General features: G+C 39.0%; 2 protein-coding genes across 3 annotated transcripts in view; both read right to left on the reverse strand.

Moving 5' to 3' along the window:
• LOC149847916 (exocyst complex component SEC3A-like) overlaps window positions 1–20,792 on the reverse strand; it is a 117,930-nt gene extending 97,138 nt beyond the window's left edge. For both annotated transcript variants that reach the window (XR_016432390.1, XM_090008887.1), the window contains exons 1-7: window positions 20,429–20,792; window positions 18,320–18,396; window positions 16,139–16,219; window positions 15,913–15,980; window positions 15,532–15,634; window positions 9,736–9,881; window positions 9,071–9,188 (exon numbers count right to left, since the gene is read on the reverse strand). Coding sequence is in view for 1 of the 2 variants with exons in the window: in XM_090008887.1 (XP_089865013.1) it covers window positions 9,071–9,188; window positions 9,736–9,881; window positions 15,532–15,634; window positions 15,913–15,980; window positions 16,139–16,219; window positions 18,320–18,396; window positions 20,429–20,588 (753 nt within the window). In the remaining variant the exon portion in view is untranslated. The remainder of the gene's footprint in view (window positions 1–9,070; window positions 9,189–9,735; window positions 9,882–15,531; window positions 15,635–15,912; window positions 15,981–16,138; window positions 16,220–18,319; window positions 18,397–20,428) is intronic.
• Window positions 20,793–25,092: 4,300 nt separating this feature from the next.
• LOC149847917 (SKP1-like protein 1A) lies at window positions 25,093–27,337 on the reverse strand. The gene is made up of 2 exons (XM_090009719.1): window positions 27,006–27,337; window positions 25,093–25,451 (listed from the first exon to the last, which is right to left on the reverse strand). Exons 1-2 carry the CDS (start codon window positions 27,261–27,263, stop codon window positions 25,365–25,367), a joined length of 345 nt encoding a protein of 114 aa, XP_089865845.1. The 5' UTR covers window positions 27,264–27,337; the 3' UTR covers window positions 25,093–25,364.
• Between the last annotated feature and the right edge of the window lie 16 nt (window positions 27,338–27,353).

Genomic DNA, 27,353 nt, shown 5'->3' on the forward strand with positions numbered 1-27,353 from the left:
GATAGGATATGCTCTTGTGTGTCCTACGGGGTTGCATTTGCATATAATATTACAAACCCCAACTCTATTTAGAAAATCTCAATGTCTTGTGCCTTTGGTCGGGGATATCTGAGTCATTATCGAATATCAAAACGAGTGATCGTACTTAACTCTTAGGGTTACGCGGGGTTGAGGGAAAGACTTTGTTGCGAATGTGCAACTGCCAAAAGTTTGATTTTTGTCTTTCGAAACAACGGATATTTCAAATATTTAAATCTTGCATGAAATCCCTTTTTTAAAAGACTAGGCAAGGATGCGCAAATCTGCGTCTTTAAGAGTAAGTGTAAGCCTGTGCATATTTTAGCGCATCGGCAAAGTAATTGACATAAAGCAAGACTCGATATATGAAACCACACAACGAACTAAATAAACTACGTAAGCAATGCACGATGTATGAAACCGTACATTGGCCAAATACACTGTGTAAGCAATAGCCTGTGCACATAATAGCGTGGTGGCAAAGTAAATGATAGAAAATAATAAATGTGAAAACAGTATTTTGTGCAGTAAAGCACGGCGGCAAAGTAAATACAGAAAGCAGTAAATGTGAAAGCAAAAGCCTGTGCAATAAAGCGCAACGGCAAAGTAAATACATAAAGCAGTAAATGTGAAAGCAAAAGCCTGTGCACTAAAGCACGGTGGCAAAGTAAAGACAGAAAGCAGTAAATGCGAAAACAAAAGCCTGTGCACTAAGCGCAGTGGTAAAGTAAAGACAGAAAGCAATAAATGACAGAAAGAAAAGGACAAGAATCGCAAAACTGCATCCTTGAGTTAAAAGTGTACATATATATACAAATGTATACATTATATATATATATATATATATATATATATATATATATTTATCCTTTTTCCGTTTTAGTGTTTATTGCTTAATTTAGTTTGTCCATTGTCCTTTTGTGCAACTTTCCCCTACCTTGAGAGTTTCGAGGTTACGGATGCCTCCGAGTGTAAGTGACAAAAGGCTCGGGCCTCGGGGCGCAAGCGAGATCCATTGTGCAAGCTGCGAAAAGTAAAAAGTAAGAACTTATACCAAAAATACTAAAATGCTCGAAATTTAAAAGGGTTGAGTCCCCAAACAGGGCAGGGTTGCGCCCCTGCCTGCCGACCAACAAAGGAAAAGAGGAAGGGGCAGGGGTGCAGCCCTTGCCCGTCGACTAACAGAGGGAGAGACCGAGAGAGAATGGCAAGGAGTGCAGCCCCTGGCCGCCCGATCAACAGCGAGGGTGAGATGGGGTAGGGGCGCAGCCCTGTCCTGCCTGACAGAAGGCGAAAAAAGGGGGGGGGCAGGGCGCAGCCCTTGTCCCGCCTGACAGAAGCCGAAAAAGGGGGCAAGGTGCAGCCCTTGCCCGGCCTGACAGAAGGCAAAAAAAAAGGGGGGGCAGGGCGCAGCCCCTGTCCTGCCTACCAAGAAAAAGAAAACGAGGGGGCAGGGGTGCAACCCCTGCCCGCCAGCCTGACCGAATGAGGGAGGGGGCAGGGGTCGCGCCCCTAACCTTAGGCTGGAAAAGGAGGAGGCAGGGGGGTGTCGCCCCCCTCCCCTGTCTGTTTGCCTGCCTGAAAAAGGAGCAGGAGGGGCGGCGTCCCTCCCCTGCTAACAGAGGGAACAGGGAGGGGCGTGGCCGCTCCTCTGCGAAAAGAAAAAACAGGGAGGGGTCGTGCCCCTCCCCTACAAAAAAAAGGGAGCAGGTAGGGGCTGAACCCCTTCCCTGCGAACCTGACCCAGAGCGAGCGAGGGGGAGGGCAGCGGCGCCCTCCCCTCTGCCGCAAACAAAGGGAGAAGAAGGGAGGAACGAGGGGGCTCACCTGAGAGGAGGCTGGAGGGGGCTGGTTGTCGTCGGCGTCAGGTGGCCTCTGGTGAGGCAAGGACCTCAGGGGGGAAGCGGAAGGCAACCGATCGAGAGAGAGGGTTCGGGGAGAGGGAAGAGAGCAGCAGTGAGGGTGGTTGTCATCGTCAGGTGGCCAAAAAAAGGGAGAGAGGAGTGAGCGGTGAAAAGGGTGAGGGAGGCCGACAGGAAGAGAGAAGAGATCAGGGGGGCTTCTTTTGCATAAAAGAACCCTCCCCTGCGTACCTTTAAATAGGCACCGGGGGGTGGTTTACCCAGGTTCAGATCCGAGTCCATTTTGTTTTTGTAAAGACGTGGGTTTTACACCTTAGGTTTAAATACTTGAATGAATGACTTATGGGATGTTGTTCCTTTGTCTATCACTTGATGATTAATAAATAATCTATCATGTTTTTACCTTTGAATGCTTGATATGTTTTCTTTAAGTTTGAGTTTGGGTTGCTCTACCAAACTTTAGAGAGTCTGGCCCCGTTTTATGGGGGACAGGTAATGCAGGTAAAGTATGATGAGTAGTTTGAGTGAAGGACTAGTCGAGTTGCATCCTCAAGGGTTCACTCTTACCTTACGATCTTGGTAGACGTGATCTTTTCATTTTAAGTACTTGATCATGTAGAGACTGAACTATTGTATTTATACTCTGATTTAAAATGAAATTAAAACTCTTCATATTTTAGTCTTATATTGTACATGGTTTGAAATGTGTATATCCCGTACATTTTGATTTGATTGTTATGTTTACTGTAACCCTGCCCAAAGTCTTAATAGTTTTTTAAAATCGCTTCGCATTATAACATCTGATTTACTTATATTTATCAAAAAAAATCGGTCTCAAAATTCCAATATTTAAACAATAATTAAGGTTAAAATTTTGGAGGCGTTACAGATGAGCCATCCAATTATCTTGGAATGACCCATCCTCCACTCGTTCCATTTTTTCTCATATTCGGTGACGGTCTTAGACATCTCTTCTCCTTGAATAGCCACTTCCTTTCCATTTTCAATCTTGGTATGTATAAGTTTGGGCTCTCTTTCGGTACCATCAACCAAACCCCATAGACCGTTTTCCCAAATTTTGTGTTTCACTATGGAAGCCCACATGACATAATTAGTATCATTGAGTCACACAGGAATGGAGACAATCACTTTTTTTTCATTCTCCATATTTTACAATAATGAGAGAGAGAAAGAGAGAAAGGAAGATAACAAAGGATTTGTTCAGGTGCTCTTTGATAGTGCGCTTCCCGATGCAACGATCTCACGAACGGATGCTCTACCAATCTCACGATCCTCCTCTTGGCCTTTCTGAATGAATAACAACTCAAGAGCACCAAAGCTCTAATACCATGTAATGAAATGGAACAAAAGCAAATAAATGTCACTTATGGACTTACAAGAACACAACCAACCAAGAAGAACACTTGATTGATCAACCCACACTATCCACACAAGGGTCAAAATAATGTTTCTTGTATTGCATGAAATGCTCTAAAGGCATTGGAAAATACAAGGGCTTGAAGCCCTATTTATAATACACAAGAGTCACGGGGAGCAGCCCAACTAGCTGTTGGAGCTGCCCAATCACAGTACACCTTTTACATTAAAAAGAAAAATAAAAGAAACATAAAAATAAACAGTCAGCCCCTAATGGGCTGACGACGCCTATTACAATGTAAAATGACCGGAATACCCTTGATGAGTATTCCGGTTAACATACATATATATTTTAATATATACATATATATATATATATATATATTAGAGGCTTATCTTAACAGACAATTAAATTGTCCTTGACCTAACCATTTTTACAAACTCTTCTCAAATTGGCGGCTTGATTATGGTGTCCACATTCAGCAGCAGTTCTGGATCAAGGAGCTTTTATTAGACTCTTGTTGCCAACTCAACTCAATGTGAAGATGGGTTATATCTGATCACTAGATGCTACGTCTATGAGGGGGAGTTACTGATGCCTGCTTGTTTCTTTTTAATATTATAATTGCACAAACACTAAGAAAATATAATTTACTTTCATTTTTTCTAGACCTTTCTTTTTTACAGCCACAAATTTCCCTATGACGCTTCCTTTAAAAAAATATATATTTCATTATGTCTCATTAAGATATTGCCTAGACCAATATTAGTGACTGTGTGTGTCTACACCTGTAATAGCCACATCTTTTTTTCCATTAAAAATTTTAATATTTTAGGCATAATTTGGGCATGGATCCAAGTTTCGGATCCAGAACCCATACTTAAGTGTTACCTCTTATACATATAAACCTATTAAATATATATATATACATAAATAGAAAAAAAAAGAATATATCATTAGGTAGGGATTTGGATCCAACTATGGATCCACATTTTTAAGCAAGACCCGGATCCAACACACGATTGGATCCCGAGTTGCGGGTCGCGGGTTTCAGGTTTCGGACCCGGACTTGGGTTGCGTTATGGGTAGTGATAAAGAGGGAAATCGGGGTTAAACACGATTTTGGCAAAGGGGCGGAGCCGCCAGGGAAAATCTCGCCCTCCTTCCTTTTCGGAAGGAGGGGGAAGGGGGTCACTCCTCTTCAAAAGGGGGGGGGGGGGAGGGGGGTCTCGCCCCTCATCCGCCCTCTGTATCTCTCCCTCTCAGTCTTCACCTCCCCCTCGACTCCTCTCTACCCTTCGGATCGATCTCCGAGCTCCGGCCTGTTGCTCGAAGCCCTTGTCGGAGACGCCAACCTCTTCTCTAGTGGTGGTGCTGTCAAGGCCGGCCGGCCGACCTTCCCTCGTGGTTCCCGTAGCCTCTTCACCGGAAAAAGGTAGGTTTTCCTATGTTTTTCTTTTGGGTATTCGGTGGGTTGAGCATCGGGGAGTGGGGTGCCGGAATCCAATGAAAAAAAGGAGGGTTCGATTATGCTATACGGGTTGTCCAAAAACCCCAAATCAATCGATTTAGGGATTTCGGCTGCCGTGAAAGGAAACCCTAATTGAAAAGAAAATTGGGGATTTTCGGCTACTGTGAAAACTCCAACTGCAAGGGGTTATAAACTGAATATAATGTCAATCTCTGATAGTGGAATCTATGGGCGTTTATGTATATGTTGGCAATACGAGAAGTCTATCTTTATTTTTAACATGCATAGTCTCAATAAACCTGCATATTTAAAACATGTACAATATATTATCTGAAGTATTCAATTGCACTAGGTATGTTTAGTTTTTCTGCATTTAATGAAGCACCAAATATGTTTGGATAAGGAGTAAGAACTTGGGCTTAGTTGCTAAATGGTCATACAAACTCTTTAATTGTTTTTAGCAAACCTGTTATTTTATGGGATGGCCTCCTCACATTGTTTCCTTCCTCATTCGATTAAGTGATGATCCCTGGTTCTCATTGATTAATTGTCTTTCTACCCTCTGGAATTTCTGAATTTCTTATTAGTAAAGAAGTGATGTTTTAGATGTAGAGGTCTGCAGTTCTTTCTTTCTTTGTTGTTCATGTAAGATTTATAATCAACATGGGTTGCGGCTTGTGTTCTGGAAAAGGGGTTGCACAATCCCCTCAATATCATGATGCTGTGATAGCAAAGAAAAAGTTGCATTTATATCCTATGCGATTCTTGGTAATATAGACAATATATATATGTATATATATGTATCAGCGTTATGACTTAATCAAGATTTCCTTTTCATTTAGTTCTGAAAATCAGTCTTGACTAACCCTGTTAGGGGATGTCAAACACCCGGTTATAATATACATAGTTTGGGTATTGGTCCAAATAGTAGACCTCGTTGGCTGAATGAAAACTATTGTGCAGGTTCTAATATGGTATGATACAGGTTATTATTCCGACTTCTTAAATTTTCAGACTTGTCACGTGTTCTGAAAGTGTTAATACTTAGAGTTTGTATGATTATTTCTCAGTTTAAGTACCATAAATTATGAGATTGTAATATTCAAATCGTGGCATGTTCTGAATATTTCCCCATGATTAATTCAATTGCATATTATGATGCTATTCTGTTTCATATGAAATTGCACAACAACCTGATGCTCATTGCCTAGTTAGTTGCCTAATTGATGATAATATTTTGTTTCATAGGAAGTTGCATATCAAGTTGATACTTAGTACCTTTTTAGATGCATATTAAGTTGATTTAATATGTAGCTGCATATGAAATTGATATATGTAAATGGGTTATAACACTCTTGAGATTACATGGCGTGGTCCCTATATGAATCAGTTGGGTTTGCATAACTAAATAGATACCCGATGCGGGTACTTGGGTTGTTAAACCTGTGCGAAATATCAATTACACTGATGAGAAACTAAAATTTAAATTTTGTTGGCTTGACTTGTTTAAAAGTACCAGAGCACTCTAAGTGGGTTTGTGCAATTAATATGAAAAGAAAAATTGGGATGTGTATGCCTTGGTAAAATAACTAAGGTTGGGACCTACTACTATGATAGTAGGAGGTAGTTTGGGGCAATGCCCCTGTACTTTGGGTAAATTAAAGAAATAAAAGATCAACTCACTCAGATTCGGGCTTACCTTGGAGAGGGTAGGTGATACAAAACTTTAGGGACATGTGTTTAACTGTTTCGAGCTAAAGTGACTAGTTGGTCCCCAGTCCTCGGAATTGAGGGACCCGGACTACCAAATGTATCCTAGGTGGTAGCTCCATGTTCTTCTGCAGAAGTTAGGGATGCATCATGTTTTGGTTTTGAACTTTTGGAGGTTCTCTCAATCACTGGCTACTCCCTTGAGATTTCAGTTTCAGTTATAACGTTCGGGTTAATAAAATACCTTTGAATAATATGCCCCCAAATGTTTTCTTCTGTTATGATTGCCTTGGCCCGTGTGTACGCACGGGATAAGAAAAGATAAACACTAATTAGAACAGTTTAGGTATCACATTGAGTAGATTTAGTATATTGTCAATCTTACATATTCTTGTAGAATGTATTTCGTTACTCCCAGCATGCTTTAAAAATGGTAATTGTGAGACGATTGATTTTCTGTTGTAATTGTTATATGAAAATTTTGCATGTTAGTATATCTGGGTAGTTCTTACTTGTTTTATTTAACAATACTGAAAATCACACAAGGCACCCACATCACATGTTTGACACTTGTTATACCTGCGAGAAATTTTACAGAAATTCCTACTTAGACAGTTGTAGTCTAATTCCTATAAATTTACTATTTTCAGGTGAATAATAGGGTTTATGAGCGACTGTTGGATGAGCCGTTAATCGAGACTTGATCTATTTGTTCCTGGTTGTCCTACTTTCTTTCAGATTGGATTTTGTTTGAGACTCATAACGTGGAAACTCTGATGTTTAATTTCACTATTATTGAAATGAAAATAAATGGTGTGGTTTGCTCTTACTTTCCTGTATCGTTTCGGAATGATTAACCTTGAAATTATTATTTGTTTTTGCTGTTAAAAAAAATAATCCTCAAGAATTTGGGTTAGAAATTTCGGGGTGTTACAACACCAATGTTGTGAATAGTGTTGAGGCATAGCGAGGCATAGGACCTGCTCATGAAGCAAGGCATAAAGCATAAGCTTCACAAAAAAATATTTAAAAAGTTTACAAAATAAAAAATAAAAATAAAAAATGCATTATTTATGAAGTAATAATGAATAATTGAATATCGATTAGAGGATTTAAAATAAATCACAAAATGAATTTCAATTAACTGTCAACATTTTACATGTGGGCTAACAGAAAGGTACAATTCTCTTTATAAATTTTCTATCCTTAATGTGCTTTTGTTAGAAAATCATTGTACAAGAGCAGCAAATTCAAATACATATATCGTAGCAAATTAGCAACGGAAAAGGACACTAAAAAATCCCATAAAAACACTGAATGAATTTCGAATCTTAGTTTGACAAGGGAATTAGAAGGACTTAAATTGCAAATTTATTATAGGAAAACAACAAAGATTTCAGACAACATAATCAAAATTTACAAGGCTTTTATTCACATCATTAAACAGTTATACTAGCTGTAGCTAACTAAAAATCAAAGCATTTCAGCAATTCACATACAAAAACAGAGTTAAATAATTCTGTGTAGAGGACATGCTATAAAAAAAGGAAAATAAACATCTGGACTACCTTTATTGACAAGAGAAAAAAAATGACAAAAAGAGTGAAAAAGAGAAGAGGAAACATGCTACCATGAAGAGCAGAAGAGAAAAAGAGGATGAAGAAAAAACAAAAGAAAAGATAGAAAAGAAGAAGAAAGAAGGAAAGAAAAGAAGGGGCGGAAAGGAACAAGAAGAAAGAAAGATGAAAAAGAAGAGGAGTTGGCAGAAAGGAAGAAGAAGAAACAAACAACCTCACTCTCAACATGTTCGGTTGAACACTAGTTGAAATCTCAGGTTCCCACAATTTTCTTTAGGTTTTCCTCTTCCCCACTTCCTCTCCTTACGCAGCATCTTTTTAAAATTTTCATTCATACTCCTAAACTGTTCCTAAATTATACCAGTTTTGTTTCATCTAACTGGACTCCTTACAGGTTCAAGGCCAATGATCTTATTCCCATTTTGTTCGAAATCCAGTAGAGGTTGAACACCTACCTCCATGTTTTCAACTTCTATTAAACCCTAGAGGATAACTCATTCTTTCCACAGAGTTTTGTATGACTCAGGGATTCACTTTCTCCCAATGAGTAAGGCTATGTTTCATTCCGACAGACAGCAATCGGTGGTGAACAATGAGAATGTCTGGGCTCATCCTGAGGCTGGACTATTGGTTCATGTATAAGCAATCAACTTGGAGTGTTGGAGCTAGGTTTAGAAAATTTCTTTCTCAGAAAAATTTCAGCATTCTTTGAAAAAAAATTGTAAGTTGTAACATATAAATTCAATTTCATTATAAATTTATGTGATTGATGAGATAGCTGAGAAGGTGGCCCTACCCATTTATTTTCATCCTAAGGATGGGTCCTTTATACACGGTTGAGCAATTCATAGGCACAGGTAAGAATGATGTAGATTTCAGGAACAAGAATTGGGAAATGTTATAATTGAAAATGTGTTTAGTGTATGGCACATTAAAAATATATTGCCGAAGGTCAAAACTAACCAAATATTTGAGAAAATGGATTGTGGAAAGGGAACAAGTGGAGATGTTTAATCTGGACATTATGGAATCCCATAAATTAAAGAAAATATACCTCCTCTATCAAGGGTTGACTTTCCAAAATGGCATGCACATTTGCTGCTTCCAAAGCAAGTAATTCTCGCTTTAACCTCTCTGAAAATGCCTCTGCTTCACCAATGCCCATGACATACCTGATATCCATTAGAAAGAACTAGTTATGACACTGGGAAGACATGAAATGGATTTACATAAAATCAGCACCTGTACAAAGTGCCACAAAATTTAATAAATTTGAAGAAAAACCATATATTGCATGATGGTAATCAGTAAATACTTCACTAAGGGCTTCCTTCACATAAGAATGCTAACATGTGCATGGAGTAGCATGGAGAGCAAAGATATTAAATATAACAAATATGACAAACTCAATAAATAACCAATGCAATTACAATGATTTTATTGGGGTATCTGTTTACTGGGATTTCATATGTGTAATTTTAATATTTTATCAATGATAAAAACTGTAAGTCAGTGATAAATTCAATTTACTGATGATATTTGTGACTATGCACTGCGGACAGACTTGGTTATGTTCCTATGTACAATAAGAGCTCGTTATTTTCTAAATCATTTTGAGTGAATACATAGTTTCATATTGCAGCACGTGTAGAATATGTGACTCATGAGAATGCAGAAAAGTAAACATATATACAACTCTGAGGACAGGCTGATACATACGTGCCAAGAAGTGCCTCCATATCCTCTTCTTCAGCTTGTGAGACAAGGTCTCTTTCTACAGTCACTTTCAAGTCATTTTGAGTCATAACAGAAGCAGTAGGCCCAACTTGAACATTTGCTCGGCTAACCACTGTGGGAGTATTTTCCTAGACCAGATTAATGCAAGACACATAAATAACGCATCCAAAGCTGAAGTTCTGTTTAAAAAAAAAAGTTTGCAGTGTAGATTCATTTGCACAGAGGAGAAAAATGAAATGGAAAAAAGGGTTCTATTAGCAAAAGATCAAAGCAGTAACTAGGATGCACATCCCTTACAAGAATCCGTCATTGAAGCTTGTACACCATTTCACAGGAGACTAAATACCAGTCTATTAGTTCCAATGAGCCCATGAGGAACAAACTGAAGTTAGTCTAGCAGAATGCATACCTATAATTCAGTAACTAAACAAAATTCTAAGTCATCGTATCAAGAGATATGAAATTTTTACAATAACCTGACAGGATTAGATTAACTATGGATCCCACAGTCTCCCTGGTATGACGGGTGCAATCATTTTTTTGTGTTTTATGCATTCATAGTTGCATTCATTTCCCGAAACTGTGGGAGAATAGCACAAAGTGCAGTGTTGTAAGTATTGTACCATACGATATGTATAGTTTACTTTGGGGGGAAATGATACAATACACACTTGTATCTCAATACGGGTGTCCCTGTATCGTGTGATACACATAACGATACGTATAGTTACTTTGGGAAAAAAACAATACAATACACACTTGTATCTCGATACCGGTGTGTATTGTACCTGTATCAGGTGTATCATACGATACACTAGGGGTGGCAATCGGGTCGGGTTGGCGGGTCAGCATACCTCAACCCGAACCCGACCCGTTTATTAAACGGGTCGGCTGTGGCAAACACGAACCCGACCCGTTTAATAAACGGGTAACCCGACACGACCCGCCAACCCATTTAATAAATGGGTTGGGTCGGGTAAACGGGTTTTCAGGTTGGCGGGTTGACGGATCGGGTTGGCAGGTAAGCAGGTTGGCGGGTCGGGTTGGTGGGTTGACGGGTCGGGCAAACGGGTTGGCGGGTTGACCCACCCGCCTAACCTGTTTATTAAACGGGTCAGCCGGGTTGGCGGGTTGGCATACCCCCAACCCGAACCCGACCTGTTTAATAAACGAGTTACGCGAGTCGACCCGTTTATTAAACGGGTTGGCTTAAGCCCAACCCGAACCCGCCTAAGAGGCGGGTTGGCGGGTCGTGTCAAAAATTGCCACCCCTACGATACACCCTGATAAAGGGTGTATCTTACGATACACAATTAGTGCAATTTATGTTTCACTTAGTTCAACTTTTGTTTTTTTCGAGCATATAAGATCCTTATGGTTAGGGGTGTCAACGGGTCGGGTTTGGTTCGGACCCAGGTGGAACCAGACTTGGACCAAATTTTTGGGTATGGTATCGGGTTCAGACCCGGTCTAATCAGGTCCACTATAAGAAAAATCATACCCGGACCCGATAAGAACTACATGAACCATACCCGGTAAAACCATATTTTTTTATCATTTTTACATTGAAAAAATGCTAGTCTTAATAGGAACTCGGGTTGGGTTGGGTCTGGGTCTGGTATAAAATTTCACAAACTATACTCGAGTCCATGCATTAATCGGACCTTCAGGTCCAAACCCGGGTCTTAATCGGGTCTTCTTATTTATCACCATACCCGGACCCTATAGGGTCTAGTTCGGGTCCAGTCCGGTCAAACCATGCCCGTTGACACCCCTACTTATGGTGAGTTCATATTCATTCCAAAAGAACTTGGGAGTGATTTGAGGCTGATTTCTTGCAAGAAGAAGAAGAAGTCTTCATTCTTGTTTGAACTTTGAAAAAAAATGGTTATGTAAAATTTTTAAGTATTAAGAAACACTTTATGATTTTTTTTGTTTATGTAAACATGCACTATTATGAATCTTGTGACTTATTAGCTTAGTTTTGTTGTTTAATATGCATATTATTTCACAATTTGCATTTTTCTTGTGAGATATGCATGTCATTCATAGCACATTATCTTGATTATTGAATATGTGATAGTATGGTTTTATTTATCATTGTTTCGTGCGTTATGACATTTTTTAGATGTTTTCCTGATTTTTTCTTCTTGTTGTTAGAATTTTTGGAGGTTTTTTAGTAAAAATACAATTTTTTATGAAACGATACATAGCTTATTTTGGGCATGGCCAATACAGGTTACAATATGCTTTTTACAACCTTGGCACAAACAACTTGCACAAAAACAAGAACAAAAACTAAATTCGTACTGAAACACCACTTAAGGAGTAAGAAAGGACACGTCCTTTATCCAATCAATAACTTACAGGTCTCCAGATGAACCAAATGGCTGCAAAATACATATTCAATCAGGACATCCCTGACTGCAAGCTATGTCACAGGGATTCGGCTAGCAGGGTGTCGCACCCGCGTCGACGCGGGTGCGGGTGCGGCATCGGGTGCGGTCAACCCGACCCTGGGTGCGGTCAATGCACCCAGGATCATTTTGGTCCAATTTTCGGACTTAAAAAAATTGCCAAGAAATTTTTTTTTGCCCTATATGTCACAAGGATTCTCCAACTAGGTGCCGCACCCACACCCGATGCAGTCAACCTGACCCTGGGTGCAGTCAACGCACCCAGGGTCATTTTGGTCCAATTTTCAGACTTAAAAAAAATTGCCAAGAAATTTTTTTTTGCCCTATATGTCACAGGGATTCTCCAACTAGGTGTCGCACCCGATGCAGTCAACCTGACCCTGGGTGCAGTCAACGCACCTAGGGTCATTTATGCCCAACTTTTGGACTTTATATATATATATATATATATAATATATATTTTTGCCTCACCCTCGCACCCAAGTTTTTTGAAAGTGCCGCACCCCTGCACCCGCACCCATGTGACATAGACTGCAAGACAAAAATACCACCCTTCCAATGCTACATCTTCTACTGGAATATCTTAGAAGCCTCCTCTCACATAATCCCACCTGTAGGTGGAGTCCAAGAGTTTTAGTAGGCAACCTCAGACTTGATTACACCTATGTCACAGGGATTCGGCTAGCAGGGTGCCGCACCCGCGTCGACGCGACTCGACGCTGGTGCGGGTGCGGCACCGGGTGCAGTCAACCCAATCCTGGGTGCGTTGACCGCCCTGGGATCATTTAGGTCCATTTTTTTTTTTGGATTTTTTTTTTTTTTAAAATTGCCCTATGAAATGGGCTGCGAAATTTAAAAAAAAAAAATCTGCTGACAGTTGCTGCTCTTGTTTTATAAAGGGGCACTTTTAAAACCATCTAAAATTGAAGAGCCTTTTCAATCCAGATCCTTCTTTTTCGTAAAGGATTTTCTCTCTCCATAATAAATGATAATGATGGTGGTAGCCTTGCTGGCTATTAGTATTCACTGTTCTCCTGACGAGATGGGTGCTCTAGTTGTAGCCTTGTGTAGACCTCTCTTTTCCACATGTCCAATCCAATAAATTTCTTTTAGATGTCGTGCAGCTGTATATAAAATGAAATTTGAAGAATCCTATGGCGTGGCAGTGGAGTTGTAGGCCTCATAAAGACTCTCTCTTCAACAAACCACATCAAACCTTGCGCTTATATTTTTTTTCGTGAAGACCAGGGAGTTTCAGACATGATTGAATCATGACAGTCAACAGAACGCAGCAGGATGGGTCGATCGGATTGCCAATCCTTTCGTTTCATCAATTTTGTCTCGTTGCCTCAAAGTACACAACAAGCAGAACGTGGGTAACGAGTCTTCAAACAAACACACCAACAAAAAAATTGGACCCCCGACCCGCGTCGGGGGAACCCCCGGACCCCCTTATATATATATTACATTTTTCCCCTGCCGCACCCCCGCACCCGGGTTTTTTGGAAGTGCCAAATCCCCGCACCCGCACCCATGTGACATAGGATTACACTATAAAGCTTCTAAATTACTTAAAATATTGAACTAATGAGCCAAATATCAATAATAGCAGCACAAAAAACTATGAAGTAAGAATCAGATTTGAGTTTATCAAGTAAATATAGATAAACAAAAAAGGCAAAGATGGTGACAGCTCATTTACTCACATTATCTGGAAAGAATATTTGTACAATCAGTTTGATGGATATAAAAAAGTTGAATGGGAAGTGAAACAGACCAACTATGTCCAACGCTAAATATTTGTACTTTTTACATATATCATATACACATGATAAAAGCAAATGAATGCATCTTTGTGAGAAAGTTGAAATATAACCACATCCTAGCACATGCCCAAGTTGTCATCTGCGCACACACATGCAGACGCATAATATGAAAAAACATAAGCAAGAATAATAAATTATGGAAGCTATACATCTTCTTAGACAACTTATTGAGAGATTTAGAGAGAGGAACAAAGCTTTGCATATGGTTTTTATTGATTTGGAGAAGGCATACGATAAAGTACCTAGGGATGTTCTCTGGTGGACAATGATGAAGAAAGGTGTTTCTCTCAAGTACATTAGTATAATTAAATATATGTACGAAGGAGTAGTAACCAATGTCCGCACTTGTGGAGGGGTGACAACCAATTTTTCTATAACGGTTGGATTACATCAAGGATCTGCATTAAGCCCTTTCCTATTTGCTATAGTGATGGATGAGCTTACGAGATCAATTCAAGAAAATGTGTCGTGGTGTATGTTGTTTGCTGATGATATTGTTTTGATTGATGAGTCTAGAGCTGGGGTTAATGCTAAGTTAGAATTATGGAGACAGACATTGGAAGCAAGAGGTTTTAAGTTGAGTAAGAGTAAGACAGAATATATGGAATGTCGGTTTAGTAAGCAACGAAGTAGTGATGGGAGTGTAGTGAAGCTTGGTGAGCAAGAAATACCGGTGGATGACTGTTTCAAATATTTGGGATCTATCATTCAAAAGGATGGAGAAATTGATGGAGATGTAAATCATAGGATAAAGGTTGGGTGGATGAAATGAAAAAGTACAACTGGAGTGTTGTGCGATCGTAGAATGCCATTGCGGTTGAAGGAAAAGTTTTATAGGACGACAATAAGGCCCGCTTTACTATATGGTACGGAATGTTGGGCTGCCAAGAGACATCATATTCAAAAAAAGAGTATAGTTGAGATGTGTATGCTTCGATGGATGTGTGGAAATACAATAAAAGATAAGATTCGAAACGAGGAGATACGTAAGAAGGTAGGCGTTGCATCCATTGAAAATAAGATGAGAGAGAATCGTTTACGGTGGTTTGGACATATTCGGCGAAGGCCTAATGATGCTCAAGTTAGAAAGATGGAGAAATGGGAAAATATATTAGTTAAAAGAGGTCGGGGTAGGCCTAAGAAGACTTGGATGGAAATGATAGGAAAGGATATGAATGCTTTGAACCTCACCGACGACATGACTTTGGATAGAAATGATTGGAGGAGAAGGATTCATGTGGAAGACCCAAAATGATTTTCTTATTTGGTTCATATCGCCGACCCCAATTATTTTGGGATGAAGGCGTAGTTGTTGTTGTTTTGTATAATCAAGAATAATAAAAGGTATGAATGTATCTCCTAAAAGTCACATGATACATCTAAAAACACAAACATGAAATTCACAAAGTCACAGCATTGACTACAATAGCTGGACTGATAAAAAGCCACACTAACTAAGTAGACTTAGACTAGAATCCACTGGGGCCCAACCCCAGCTTGGTTATGAAAAATAAAATAGAGAGATGGAGAGATACCTTAGCCCAAATAGCCATCTCCACAACATCTATTCCAGTGACTTTTGGAAGGTGACCCAACATATCTTTGCACATATTTAAGATGCAAATGAGAAAGCGATTCCTGCAATAAAGAAAAAAAGAGAAAATCAAACCAATTTGATAAAATCAATTTACTTTACTTATGCTAACAGCATCCACTTAGATATTTCCAACAGGCAGCACTAAGTGGAAAAAGAAAAAGACTGAAGGAACAAAATAACTGTTCAGAACCATACAGCTAATTATTAAAGAGGAAAAATAACCACATCATGTTGGTGACTAATGAAGATCAAAAGAAACAAGGAAAAATCCTATTAACATGACGGGGAAAAAACATCATTGTATTTCCTTAGCAATCACCTATCATCAATGTTGCGCATGGTCCACTGTGGAGGTGAAACACTCTGGCTTCTAAGGTTATCAAATCCCTTAATGAACAGAAAAGCAAAAGCATTAGTAGAGAAATATAAATACACACAATAAATGCAATTTCTTTGCATGTCATTAATCAACACATCCAAATAGGTTACAGAAGGCCTCGACAGGAATTAAAGTTGTTATAACATTAAAAAGAAAAAAAAAATACCAGCATAAATGTGCACCCACTGTTGTCATTTGGGACAACCTCCACTTTAGAGAGATGCCTAACCTTGTAGAGCTTTGCAGGCTAAATACAAACAGACAAAAAGTTATCAGTGCTTTCCAACTTTGGAAGCAAAATAATTGTAAAGCAGAAAATGCAGCCTATCATGCCACGCATCCCTAGTTTGATTGAAAATTTTATTTAGCATAGATTTATTACAAGAGCGCAACATCTAAAACATTTTGAGAGGAGAAATTGCATCAGAGAAGAATTATCAAAGAAAATGGAAGTACCAAAAAACACCATCATTCTCCATGTTATAGCAAGAATTGTCATTATATATGAAAACATCAAAAATACCATGGAACACGGAAATATTCTCAACCTATGTTATGTGGACAATAGGGCTGGACAACCTGAGACGTCCCAGGTATTTTGGACAGCAGCTTGGCCCATAAAAAGGGTAGGTGGGCTACCAGGTGTTCCATAGTCCAACCTGCCTACACTGGTTTGAGCCGCAGCCTGGCCCATACAAATGGAGTGGCTTCTACGGCTCACAGCCTATTGACCCATTGCCCATCTTCACTGGAACGCTCCTACCACCCAGTGGTGTCCATGTCCAACACGTGGCAACACTGACACTTCTCTATACTTTAATTTAGATCGATTAGGGCCGACTGGTTTCAAGTAGTTTTCATGAGAAAGTACTGAGCTGGCATCCCTTTCCCGCTATGGGTTAAACAAACATCCAGGCGTCATGGTGGGAAAATGCCATGCTGGCACAAGTGGGCCCCAGTTTTTTCCATCACCTTCCTTTTTTCCACGTGAAAATTCCCTCATAACTCCCCCCATATGAAAAGTCCTTCATGGGAAAGCTGAGCTGCTGGAGTTTGTAGAAACTTGTGCCCTATACCATGAAAGACCCTTCCCTTCCATGGGAATGAAACAAATGGGCCTTTAGTATTTTATAAACTTTAGGCTTTTTTTTTATTCAGATGCACTTATTATAAACAATTTTGTTAATTTTGTCTAAAAATATAGGAATCTTAATTATTTTAAAGTTGGCCACCTATTCATGCTTTTATTTGAATCGTCTAAGAAAGAAGAATAGTAAAAAGTACTAGTATTTCATTGAATTTTAGTCTTATGCATTTGGATCACTAATTTGACACCCTTTTTCTTTGTAGTTCGATATTCAAATATATCTTACTCTTTTGAGAGAGAGAGAGAGAGAGAGGCGGGCTGGACTTGTGATGGGTTGAAATTCTAGGGCTTGTTGGTTAAACAAGATCAAGCTTCTCTCCTTATCAAGGATGCAAATGGATTGAGCTTGGGTCAAATTTGGATCAGTCATAATCAGATGTCTAATCAGATTTGAGTTCATACTTGGATACAGAACCGACTGAATAAATCATTTACAGAATACAGACCCGTTAACTGTTTATCCTAATTGGATCTAAATCTAGAAGTGATGGTAGCTGCAAATTATCACATTAGGCTCAAAGTCAAATGTGAAAAACTAAATCTGACCCAGTCAACTATTCAGATATGGAAAACTTTACAGAAATTGACAAGCAGATTCAGTTTGTTAGGATATCAGATCCAAATCCGCACCACCTACACTATGTAGTTTGTGGCAAGCTCTCACTGAATTCATAGCAACTTTCTCTTTGCCCTTGTGTTGAGGGTGCCGGTGTGTACATGTATCCAATCCAACATTTAAGCATCAACATGCTTGATCCCAGGTTTGACATCAAGACATTTATATGACTATTTGTGTCCAGATAACATAGTTCTCAATAAAATTTTAAATGAAAAACAAAAGGGTTTTAATTTTTAAGGCATAGGGATCTGTTAAGCATGCAACTTTCAAAGAGGAACACGAATGCATATTTACAAAGTTGTCAGAAAAGGTAATACGAAATATACAGTAGATTTAAGACCACATGAAATACACAATAGATTGAATACCATTCACGTTGTACAAAGTTTACCGCTGTCTATGACTCTATATTATATCAAGATTAGTAAAGGCGTATGTAAGAACTGTGGTAAAGGTAGTGAAACATACAGTAGACTCAATACCATTCATGTTGTCTGAGGTTTACTTTTTATTTATATTAATACCAAGAGCAGTACAGAAGCTTATGCAAGCATTAAATGACACTCAGCACAGAAGATTACCTCCAAAACACCTCCAGATGAATACTTCAAAACACGAAGAAGAGCCTTTGTTTGTTGCCCCTTCAATGAAAATGCAGCTGCAAAGCAACAGAAATTTAACATTCCAATTTAAACCTATGATATAACAAGGAATTGATCACATAATCTGAATCAAACCTATGACATAACAAGGAATTGATGACATAATCAGAATCAAACCTATGATATAACTAGGAACTGATCACATAATCAAAAACAAAAATTTCCAAGTGTGCAACAGTAGGCTAACATTCAGTATGGCACCTATCCAAATTAACATGAAATAGAGATAGCAATTTTCATAATATCCTTTAAAAATGTAAAAGTTATGCTAAACTCTGGTCATGGTTATGCTCACCAGAAACACGGGTGCTCTGTAACAGATAGCAAGGTGTCCCCAACACACTAGTGTAGGGACATTTATAGTTCGGCCTAGCAACTACTACCTCAAATCAGTAAAGATGGGCCAAGGCTCTTTGGAAAGGCATAGGCTTAGCTAGCTAAAAGCATGCAAGCTTGTTCAAGTAATAAATAGGCCAATCTTAAGTATTAATGAAAGGATTTCACACTAAACAAGCCCATGCTTGATGCCAAGTCAGCTTGCTAAAGCAGCAACTGTTTGTTTATACACAAATTCTATTCAAAATCTTACCATAAAAAATTTGTGTTAGTCTGTTAGAATAGCACAAACTCTTCCTCATACAAGAGGCCATGAATTCAAATTCCCTCCTCACTCTCTTCACCAACTTCAATTTGAAAAGAAAAGTGTCTACCCAAGAATAATCAAGCCAAGTTCAAGCCTCTATTTGTCAGCAAAATGAAAGAAAGGAGCATGATTGTATCACCTTTAATGAACATTAAAGAGACACAAATTGCAAACGTATACAAGCCAGGAGCAGAAAGCAGAAATATCCCTTTAGCAAACAAGGATTGCATAGAATGGCACAACAGATGTAGCAACAGATAGCCAAGGAGATGACGCAAACTGTGTACAGATACCACAGAAACACTATACACAACCTAACAAGTATACACTGGAGGTGGCTTGAACATCTCCTGGAGGCATAGCCACAATGTAGCCCATAACTTAGACAGAGATTTGGAGCTGGTAAGTAGCTAAATTAAGAAAAATAAACTCCCTAATGCGCATGATACCAGTATTTTATTTAATTTCTTTCAAATTTTTCTAAACCACAGAGCATGAATAAAGAAAACCAGCATGTCCCTCCCATCTAGAACAACTAACCTTGTCGACGAAGGTAATTAATTGTCAAGCAAGTAATTCTTGACATCAATCTCAAGAAAACCCAATTTTCTAAAAACCATCATTAGCCAGCAATAATCACAAATATGATCTAAAACAAGCAATACTGCCAGGCAGCAGAAACAATTCTACCCCACAAAAATTTATGCAGAAACTGTTCAGAAACTCTCTGAAAAAAAGGAAAGAGAGAAGAAAGAAGAAGGATTTTCATTCCTCAGTTCCAAACAAAACTTGCCATGCTGTATCCGAGTGTTTCAAATGATCGGTCATGTCATATAGGGCTGAGTAGGGCATCAAATTACTTCGATTTGAATTATCTGGAGGATCCCTTGTGTATATCAAAAAGAATGTTCCCTTTCTTCATCATCAATCAAACCACTGTACGCGACCCAGTGTCCTATTCGATCATAATTTTCCTCAACCAACGACTACAATCGGGTCTATAGTCATTCCTAGGGACCCTCAGAGATGAAAGTTTGCTACGAACGGAAACGGTACGTAGCCAACGCACCAGTACCACAACTGCACCCAGTGGAACAATACAACTATATCTCACAATCAAACAACGACTATAATCGCGTCTAGATTCGTGAATCGCTACAGATCCTCAGAGACGAAAGTTTTCTATGCGACGAAATCGAACAGAACCAGTACAAAAATCGCACCCAGTGGAACAATAGAACTGTACCTTGCAATCAAAAAAGACAATTCAAGCGCAAAATAACAGTAAAAAAAAAACAGCACAACTTCGGAGAGATCATGAGCCAAACGGAAGAAGGCAACAGATCTGGATCTAAGGAGATTAGGGGAATAAGAGAGAACGCAACTGGTGAGGGCCAAAACCCTAGGCTTGGACATGTGACGGCCGGACTTCCCCCAGATGCCGCGGCTCTTGGCGACCCGCACGGCATTGAGGACCTCCTCCCCGGTGCCCTCGAGGGCGGCGGAGGCCGCCCTCACCAGCTCCTCCTCATCCGGCTTCGCCATCGCTCTCCCGATCGCTGCGGCCCCTCCTTCGATCCCGATCGCGCGGATCCCTCGCTCGGCGTCTTGTTTATCTACAATTACAAAGCACGCGTTCGGGTCCGGCGGATCTTTTACCGGCCAACGTCTCCGGGGAAATTGTCGCGATATTTAACTCCCAACCAAATAGTAATAATAATCTGGTTTCTATCGAAAAATATCGGCATAGTAAAAATAATGCCGAAGTGGATAATATCAACATTCGGAAAAGGTTGGTTTTAGTGCGTTGATATTGTGATTTGTGACGCAACCGAGGGTGAAATAAGCGATATTTTGAAGTTATCGTATGTTTTTTGTATCATATCGGGCTTCGAAAGTCTGGCGATACAGCGGCTTTTTGTGAAAGCCAGTGGAACGAGGTGCAGTGGGGAGTGGTAAAGGGAGCGAAAGTAGTTGTCTAGTTCCTATGCATCGTGAGTCAGATCTGGTGGATCCAGATCCTGATCCAATTTTGAGGTGCTTGACTACTCGTATTGACCTGACGTTAGGGACGTAAATGGGTCGGATCCAAAAGATGAATGTCTTGCAACTTTTGGCTGTTTGGGATCGGAATCTCCATGTATTTAGTTACGGATATGAACCATTTGCATCCTTACCTGACATCGCTTAGGCAGGATCCAGTTCAGGGTTGAATAGCCCAAAAGGGCTCCTTACACTTGATTTGGTGGCTTGGTTTAAGGCCGTGGGTTGAATACACAAACCATGTGTCTTTGCCGCACACAGACGTGCTGATTATTACTTAGCCTGACTTTCCGGCATGGCAGGTCAAAGTTTATATGCATTTAAAGTGAATTTAGGCTGACCCAAAGGGGTTTGGTAAAGTGGGATGAGGCCTACGCTGCCTGTCAAGCGGTCTATGTTCAAATCTCATGGACGTCATTCCTTGACCAAGCCAAAGCTTAGCGACTCCCTGAAGGCAAGAAGTAAGCCCACCAAGTTTTACATTTCCAGGACAGTGATTGTAAGTATGGCAGGCAAAGCCAGCGTCGCTTTGATTCTGGGACTGTAAATATAAAAAAAAAAGTGAATCTACGCTTACACACGCACGCTACTTGCATCATATAAATCAATTCGATCCGAGTAACTAATCAGACCAAGCCTTAGTAGATCCAGATCCTAATATTATTGGGTCTGGCCTTTAATCCCTTCACAGCCAAGTATTTTGGTGATGACGTTGATGATCACTGTAACCGAGTATGGCGTTACGCGATATAATGGTACGGCGAGACGGGACAGTTGATAACGGCAAAACATGGGTGCAGTAAATTATTGAGTATTCTTTTAGTACACTTAAATTTGGACGTGACCTGCTAGTAGCAAGATGCTTACACCAACGGGGTTTCCACTTGTCTGTCCGGAGCACTTAGTGCCCGTCACCTTGTGTTGGGACGTTGCAAGTTCCAACCCTAAATGGCATGGTTGTATAACTGGTAGGGTCGGGCTAACCTCATCTTTCTCTGTCGAAAAAAAAAATAGCAAGATGCTTTAAAATTAAGTTTAGAGACCATGCTATCTTATGTCCTACTAGAAAAAGAGGAAAGTTACATTTCACAATAATTGATAAAAACAGTTTCTTAAGGAACTGAACACTGCAGCAGTTTGTGCAAGTCACAATGTGATGGAACGTTGCAACTTAGAACACCTCTGATATGGGAAGGTTGAATAATTGCCAGCTTGTAGAGTTGAGGCTGTCAACAAGTCGGGTGAGTGTTAATGACCCAGGGTTCGGGTTTTGACTGGTCAGGAGAATGAAATCCCAAGCTTAAACCTGAATAATTTGAGAAATTTAGTTTTATTGAAAATACATATTAAATACTCAGATCAGGTACCCGGAAAAAAATGGGGTACTCAGCAAAAATCACAACCCAAACCTGGCAAACATCTAGCTCGGGCCAACCCGAATATTATTTGGGTTGGCATTTTTCATGCCCATACCCAAAAATTCGGGTTCGGGTCTGGTTGGATACCGGTACAAACTAAAGCCATTGACAGCCCTATGTATGGGCCATGGCCACCAGTAGGAAAAGGGAGGGCCTTGATCCCTAGCTTTTTCAGCAAAAAGATAATAATAAAAAAAAGACTCTCTCTCTCTCTCTCTGGTCCTTGGTGGGCCATCGGATGGAATTTACCGAAAGACAAGACATTATGAACACAGAACTATCCTGGTAGGAAGATGCATGTTAGCTGCTGAATTTCATGATTATTATGACTTATTTTATTCTTACAATATCAAAATATTATATTCTTACAATATCAAAAACGTTAACTGTTTTATATTAAAAAGAAAGATGAAGACTCTTTTCATCCAAATTAACACGCTAAGCCCTCTTAACCTCTCTTTATCCCTCTAACTACTATTCATCTAATCCAAATTATAGCTATCTTCATCTCCCCGATGGTGGATAATTGTTAAGCAAAAAAACTAAGTGAGAACTTAAAGAAAAAACGGTTGGTTAAGGTGTGCGTTCATCCGCGTGCGCACACACATAAACAAAGAACCATGACAACAAAATTTTCCCTCCGTCAACACTCGCCTAGTGTCTTTACTCCTCCAAACCAACCCTGCAATTAAAAAAATTAAAAAAAAAAACACACCAAAACATTAGAAGACTAAAACGCAAAAATAACAAATGCATGCAATATTGAAAAAGCTAAAGCCACAACCTAAATCAACATAATTATATAACAAAAGAAAGTGATCTACATATAAGCACAACATATGGCAAATTTATATTGAGTTGCCTCGGGTTTCAAATATTCGCCTCACCTTTAAAGAAAGTACTTAGGTAACTGCCTAAGTTATATTTTATTCTCCTAACCCTAGTTAATTCTTAAAATGATAGTGCTAATCTTTCTTTTTGGCAAATAAATTGGTGGTTTCTGATAGAATGAAGGTGATGATTTTATTTTATTTTTTAGAGAATTTGGTATCTAGAGATTGAAGAAGGCATTTGGTTAAGGATGTGATAACCATATAATACTGCTGATCTCTCTCTCTCTCTCTCTCTCTCTCTCTCTCTCTCTCTCTCTCTCTCTCTCTCTCTCTCAGAGAGAGAGAATCTATAGAGAATGGAAAACAAGTGCAAAAAATGATTGTACTGTCCTTGCAAAACTGACATGTTTTTCCAAATGCCCCACAATTTGCAAAACCCGCCCCATGTTCAAAATTGTGGATGCCCACCTTTTTTAAGATATTTTTACCCTTTGCACAAGTGAACCTCTTGAGGTTGGCCAATGATTCACCACACTTATGCTTTGTTTCATACTTCTTCATTTGAAATAATGTTGTTTTGTATATCTTTATATGGATCTTCTAAAGGCAATCACCCATAGTATATAGATTTTTTTTTCACATACGACAATGAATTTGTTACTGCAGCAATTCATGAATTTTACTTTATATTTATTTTTTATATCACATGATCTTTTAAAAACTCATGACAGAAAACCATTAAACCTTTGGCCGATAACAATGTCTTCATCTTTTGAGTTTGTTGTCAGCCATTAAAAAGCTTCACAATCATTAAGTTTTTTTGTTATGCAACTCGTCATACAACTAAGATGTCTTTGCTTCAGTCATTTTTTAGTATTTTTCATTGTAGGAGAATCTATTGAACAAAAACATATTCAACCACGTTTCATTAATGAAAAAACATAAAACAGTTATAATGTTCAATAAATGTTCATACAACTTATACAACATACCAAGGGTTCGGCTTTCCAATCATCATTTATACATCATTTTCATCTGTCATTATGTGTCTCATGCCATCAAAATCATGGTTCTCTCTTTTCATTTCGGAGTCATCCTCGACAGGCATGCTATAGTCATCATCATTGTAATCATCTTACACTACAAGAATATGGGTTAATAGTGGCAACGAAAGTCGTCGTTATTGTTCTCTTTGTCGTCGTTATAAGTCTATAACAGCGACAAAAAATGGCCGTCTAATTTTAGCCGATGTTGATAAATCGCGGCGACATTTTTTTGTCGTTAAGGGATACACAGCAACTTAGCCTATAACAGCGATGTCCCTATAATGGTGACTAGCCTATAACGGTGACAATTAAGTCGCCATTATATAAGATAACATCGAGAATTAAATTTTGTTATATCTTATAATAGTGAGAATTAACTCGCCGTTATTGGCCTATAAATGCAACTTTAAGTCGCCATTATTGGCCTATATAGCAACGACTTTAAGTCGCCGTTATTGGCATATAGCGGCGACATTTTTGTCGCCGCTGTAGGCTGTGGCTGTGACATTTTTGTCACTGCTATAGGCTGTAGTGACAAAAAAATGTATTTAATGGCTTATAGCAGCAACAAAATGTTGCCCCTATAGGCTGTAGCGACAAAAAATATATATATTTATTGCTATTAAGCCTATACCCAACAAACAGACCATTGGAGGTATTTATTAAAAAAAAGATTAAAAAGATTAACTTAATGAAAGATGGGCACTGAATCAATTAAGTTCAATTTCACTATGTTAACCACCAGTCCAAATTATGGCCATAAACCGTATTTCATATGACAAGGCAGAGACCCGGTATCCAACATAAAGTAACAGAAACTAGAACATAAGTTATCAGACTAAACACAACAAGTTCACAATTCTACAAAAAAAATGATACAATCAAAACTCATGAACAAAGAAGAAATTAAGTAATGAGATCTATGCTTGGCACGGTTCAAAAAATAATAAGAAATGAGAACTATACTCGGCCACTATAACTTCAGAAATTTGAACTTACAATTTTTCTTTCAAAGCTCGACCAGCAGGGGGTGTACTCCACCTCAGGCTCCTCATCTTCTTTACCACTCTGCTTTCAGACAACAATTATGACAACTGAATAAATCACCTTAAAACCACAAATCATCTTATTCTTTGAATAAGCAATAGTAACAAAACACTTAAATAGTCCAGATAGACACTCAATCAGCAATAAACATATAGAAATTTGTAAAAGACAACCATAAATATCAGGGAGTCATTTCATAGTCATCCATCTAAATGACTTGGTCATTATCTTTTTGTAAGGCAACCTAGTGAAGAAGTTGCTATGATCCTTAATAGATGGACCATGTTGAACACATATGCATGGTGAGATTAATCAATTGAAGCTCACTCCTATGAGTTTCTTCTAGAGAGTATGGTACATCCGACTATAGTCAAAACTTTTAAACCACTGGATAAATTTTGTATGCACACCTATGAGTTTCAAACCACCAAAAATCTTTAACATGTGACAGCCCAATAAATACAACACAGGAAACATCGATTCAAAGAGATTTATCTAGACATGCAAAGCAAGACCGCAATTTTCAGGCTACAAGCAATAAAGTTACTTAGACTGCACAGTCTAAGTCTATCATTTTAGCAATTCAGCATTGTATAGAGTAGCAACCAAAGCAGATATTGTGACCTAATGGTAACACTAATCCTCAGGAAAAAAAACTGAAAAGTAACCATCCACCAGAAGATATCACAAAAAAATGTAGAAGAAATGCACATCACAGAATCAAATACGCATAGGTGTTCTTCATTATTTTCTCTTTTCAGTGTCCCATGGATGAAGCTTCAAAAGAGTGTCAGAGAAAGCATCAAATGAAATAAAGAAAATATGATTTGAAAAATTTCATAAAATCATATGCAGCTTGCATCCCAATCTCTCATAGTTGACAACTTGACAGTTGCATGAAATGCGATGTCTTGACCAGCTTCAATCTCACAAAAGAAAAGTAGAAGCATCAAGAGGCAGAATGTGTTTGACGGTTGCAGGAGAATTATTTTGATAACCGCAGACAAGACCAAACTAGTAAGATCACAAAAACAAGTGTCAAATTCCAATAGAAGCAAAGCAAGCAACTTGATGTATATAGACGAAATCATCGTAATCCTCACTTGGTCAATCATAACAGTTAAACAATCTCAAGCCCAGCCAAACAAATATAAAAGCTTAAGGAAACCAAAAGCCCTATCATATCACAATACAAATTATTCAATAAAATGTGCTGCTTCCCGTAAGCTGTCATGTGAACTGCGAAAGATTTGCATACAATTCCCTAAAATGTCTAATAAAAAGGCCAATAAATAAACCCCAGTAACACGTTTCTTGCAAAACACTGTTAGACCTTGTTTTGTTGGTGTAAATGGCCAATAGACAAATAGCTGAAATCAAATGACCAACATTACTAAAATCGTAATAAAAGAAGAAGAAGCAATGCAACCCCAAGGACATGCAAAAAAACACCAGAGAAAAACTCACAATTGGAACAAAAAATTAAAAAAATAAAAAATCATACCAGAGCCAACACATATACAATCGGCCAAGTACTTGACCATGACATAGATAAGATAGGGTTTCTTTACATACTTGGCACGAATTGGGCAAGGATCCAAACAGATCCAATACAATGAACGGGGAGGACAGGGTGGCCTGGTCGACCTTGACGAACTCAGCGTCCCAAGCCTTGAGCTCGTCCTCCTGGGTCTTGTCATCGCTGTTCTTTTGGGCGTCGACATGCTTCTTGCAGTACTCGATGACATTGGCGAAGATCGTGTTGGTGACGTTGAGGAGCGGGATGCCCGAGTTGCCAAAACCGTCCTCGATAACGATAATGTGGCTGATCATCTGAGACTCCTTTGCCACCGCCTCCTCCACCTCGAACACCTCCCCGTCGGAGCTGTTCAGCGCCACTGTCTTCCCCTCCTCTAGGGATGG

This window comes from Nuphar pumila, chromosome 1, assembly GCF_984573655.1.
Source record: "Nuphar pumila chromosome 1, dmNupPumi1.hap1.1, whole genome shotgun sequence".
Lineage (NCBI taxonomy): Eukaryota > Viridiplantae > Streptophyta > Magnoliopsida > Nymphaeales > Nymphaeaceae > Nuphar > Nuphar pumila.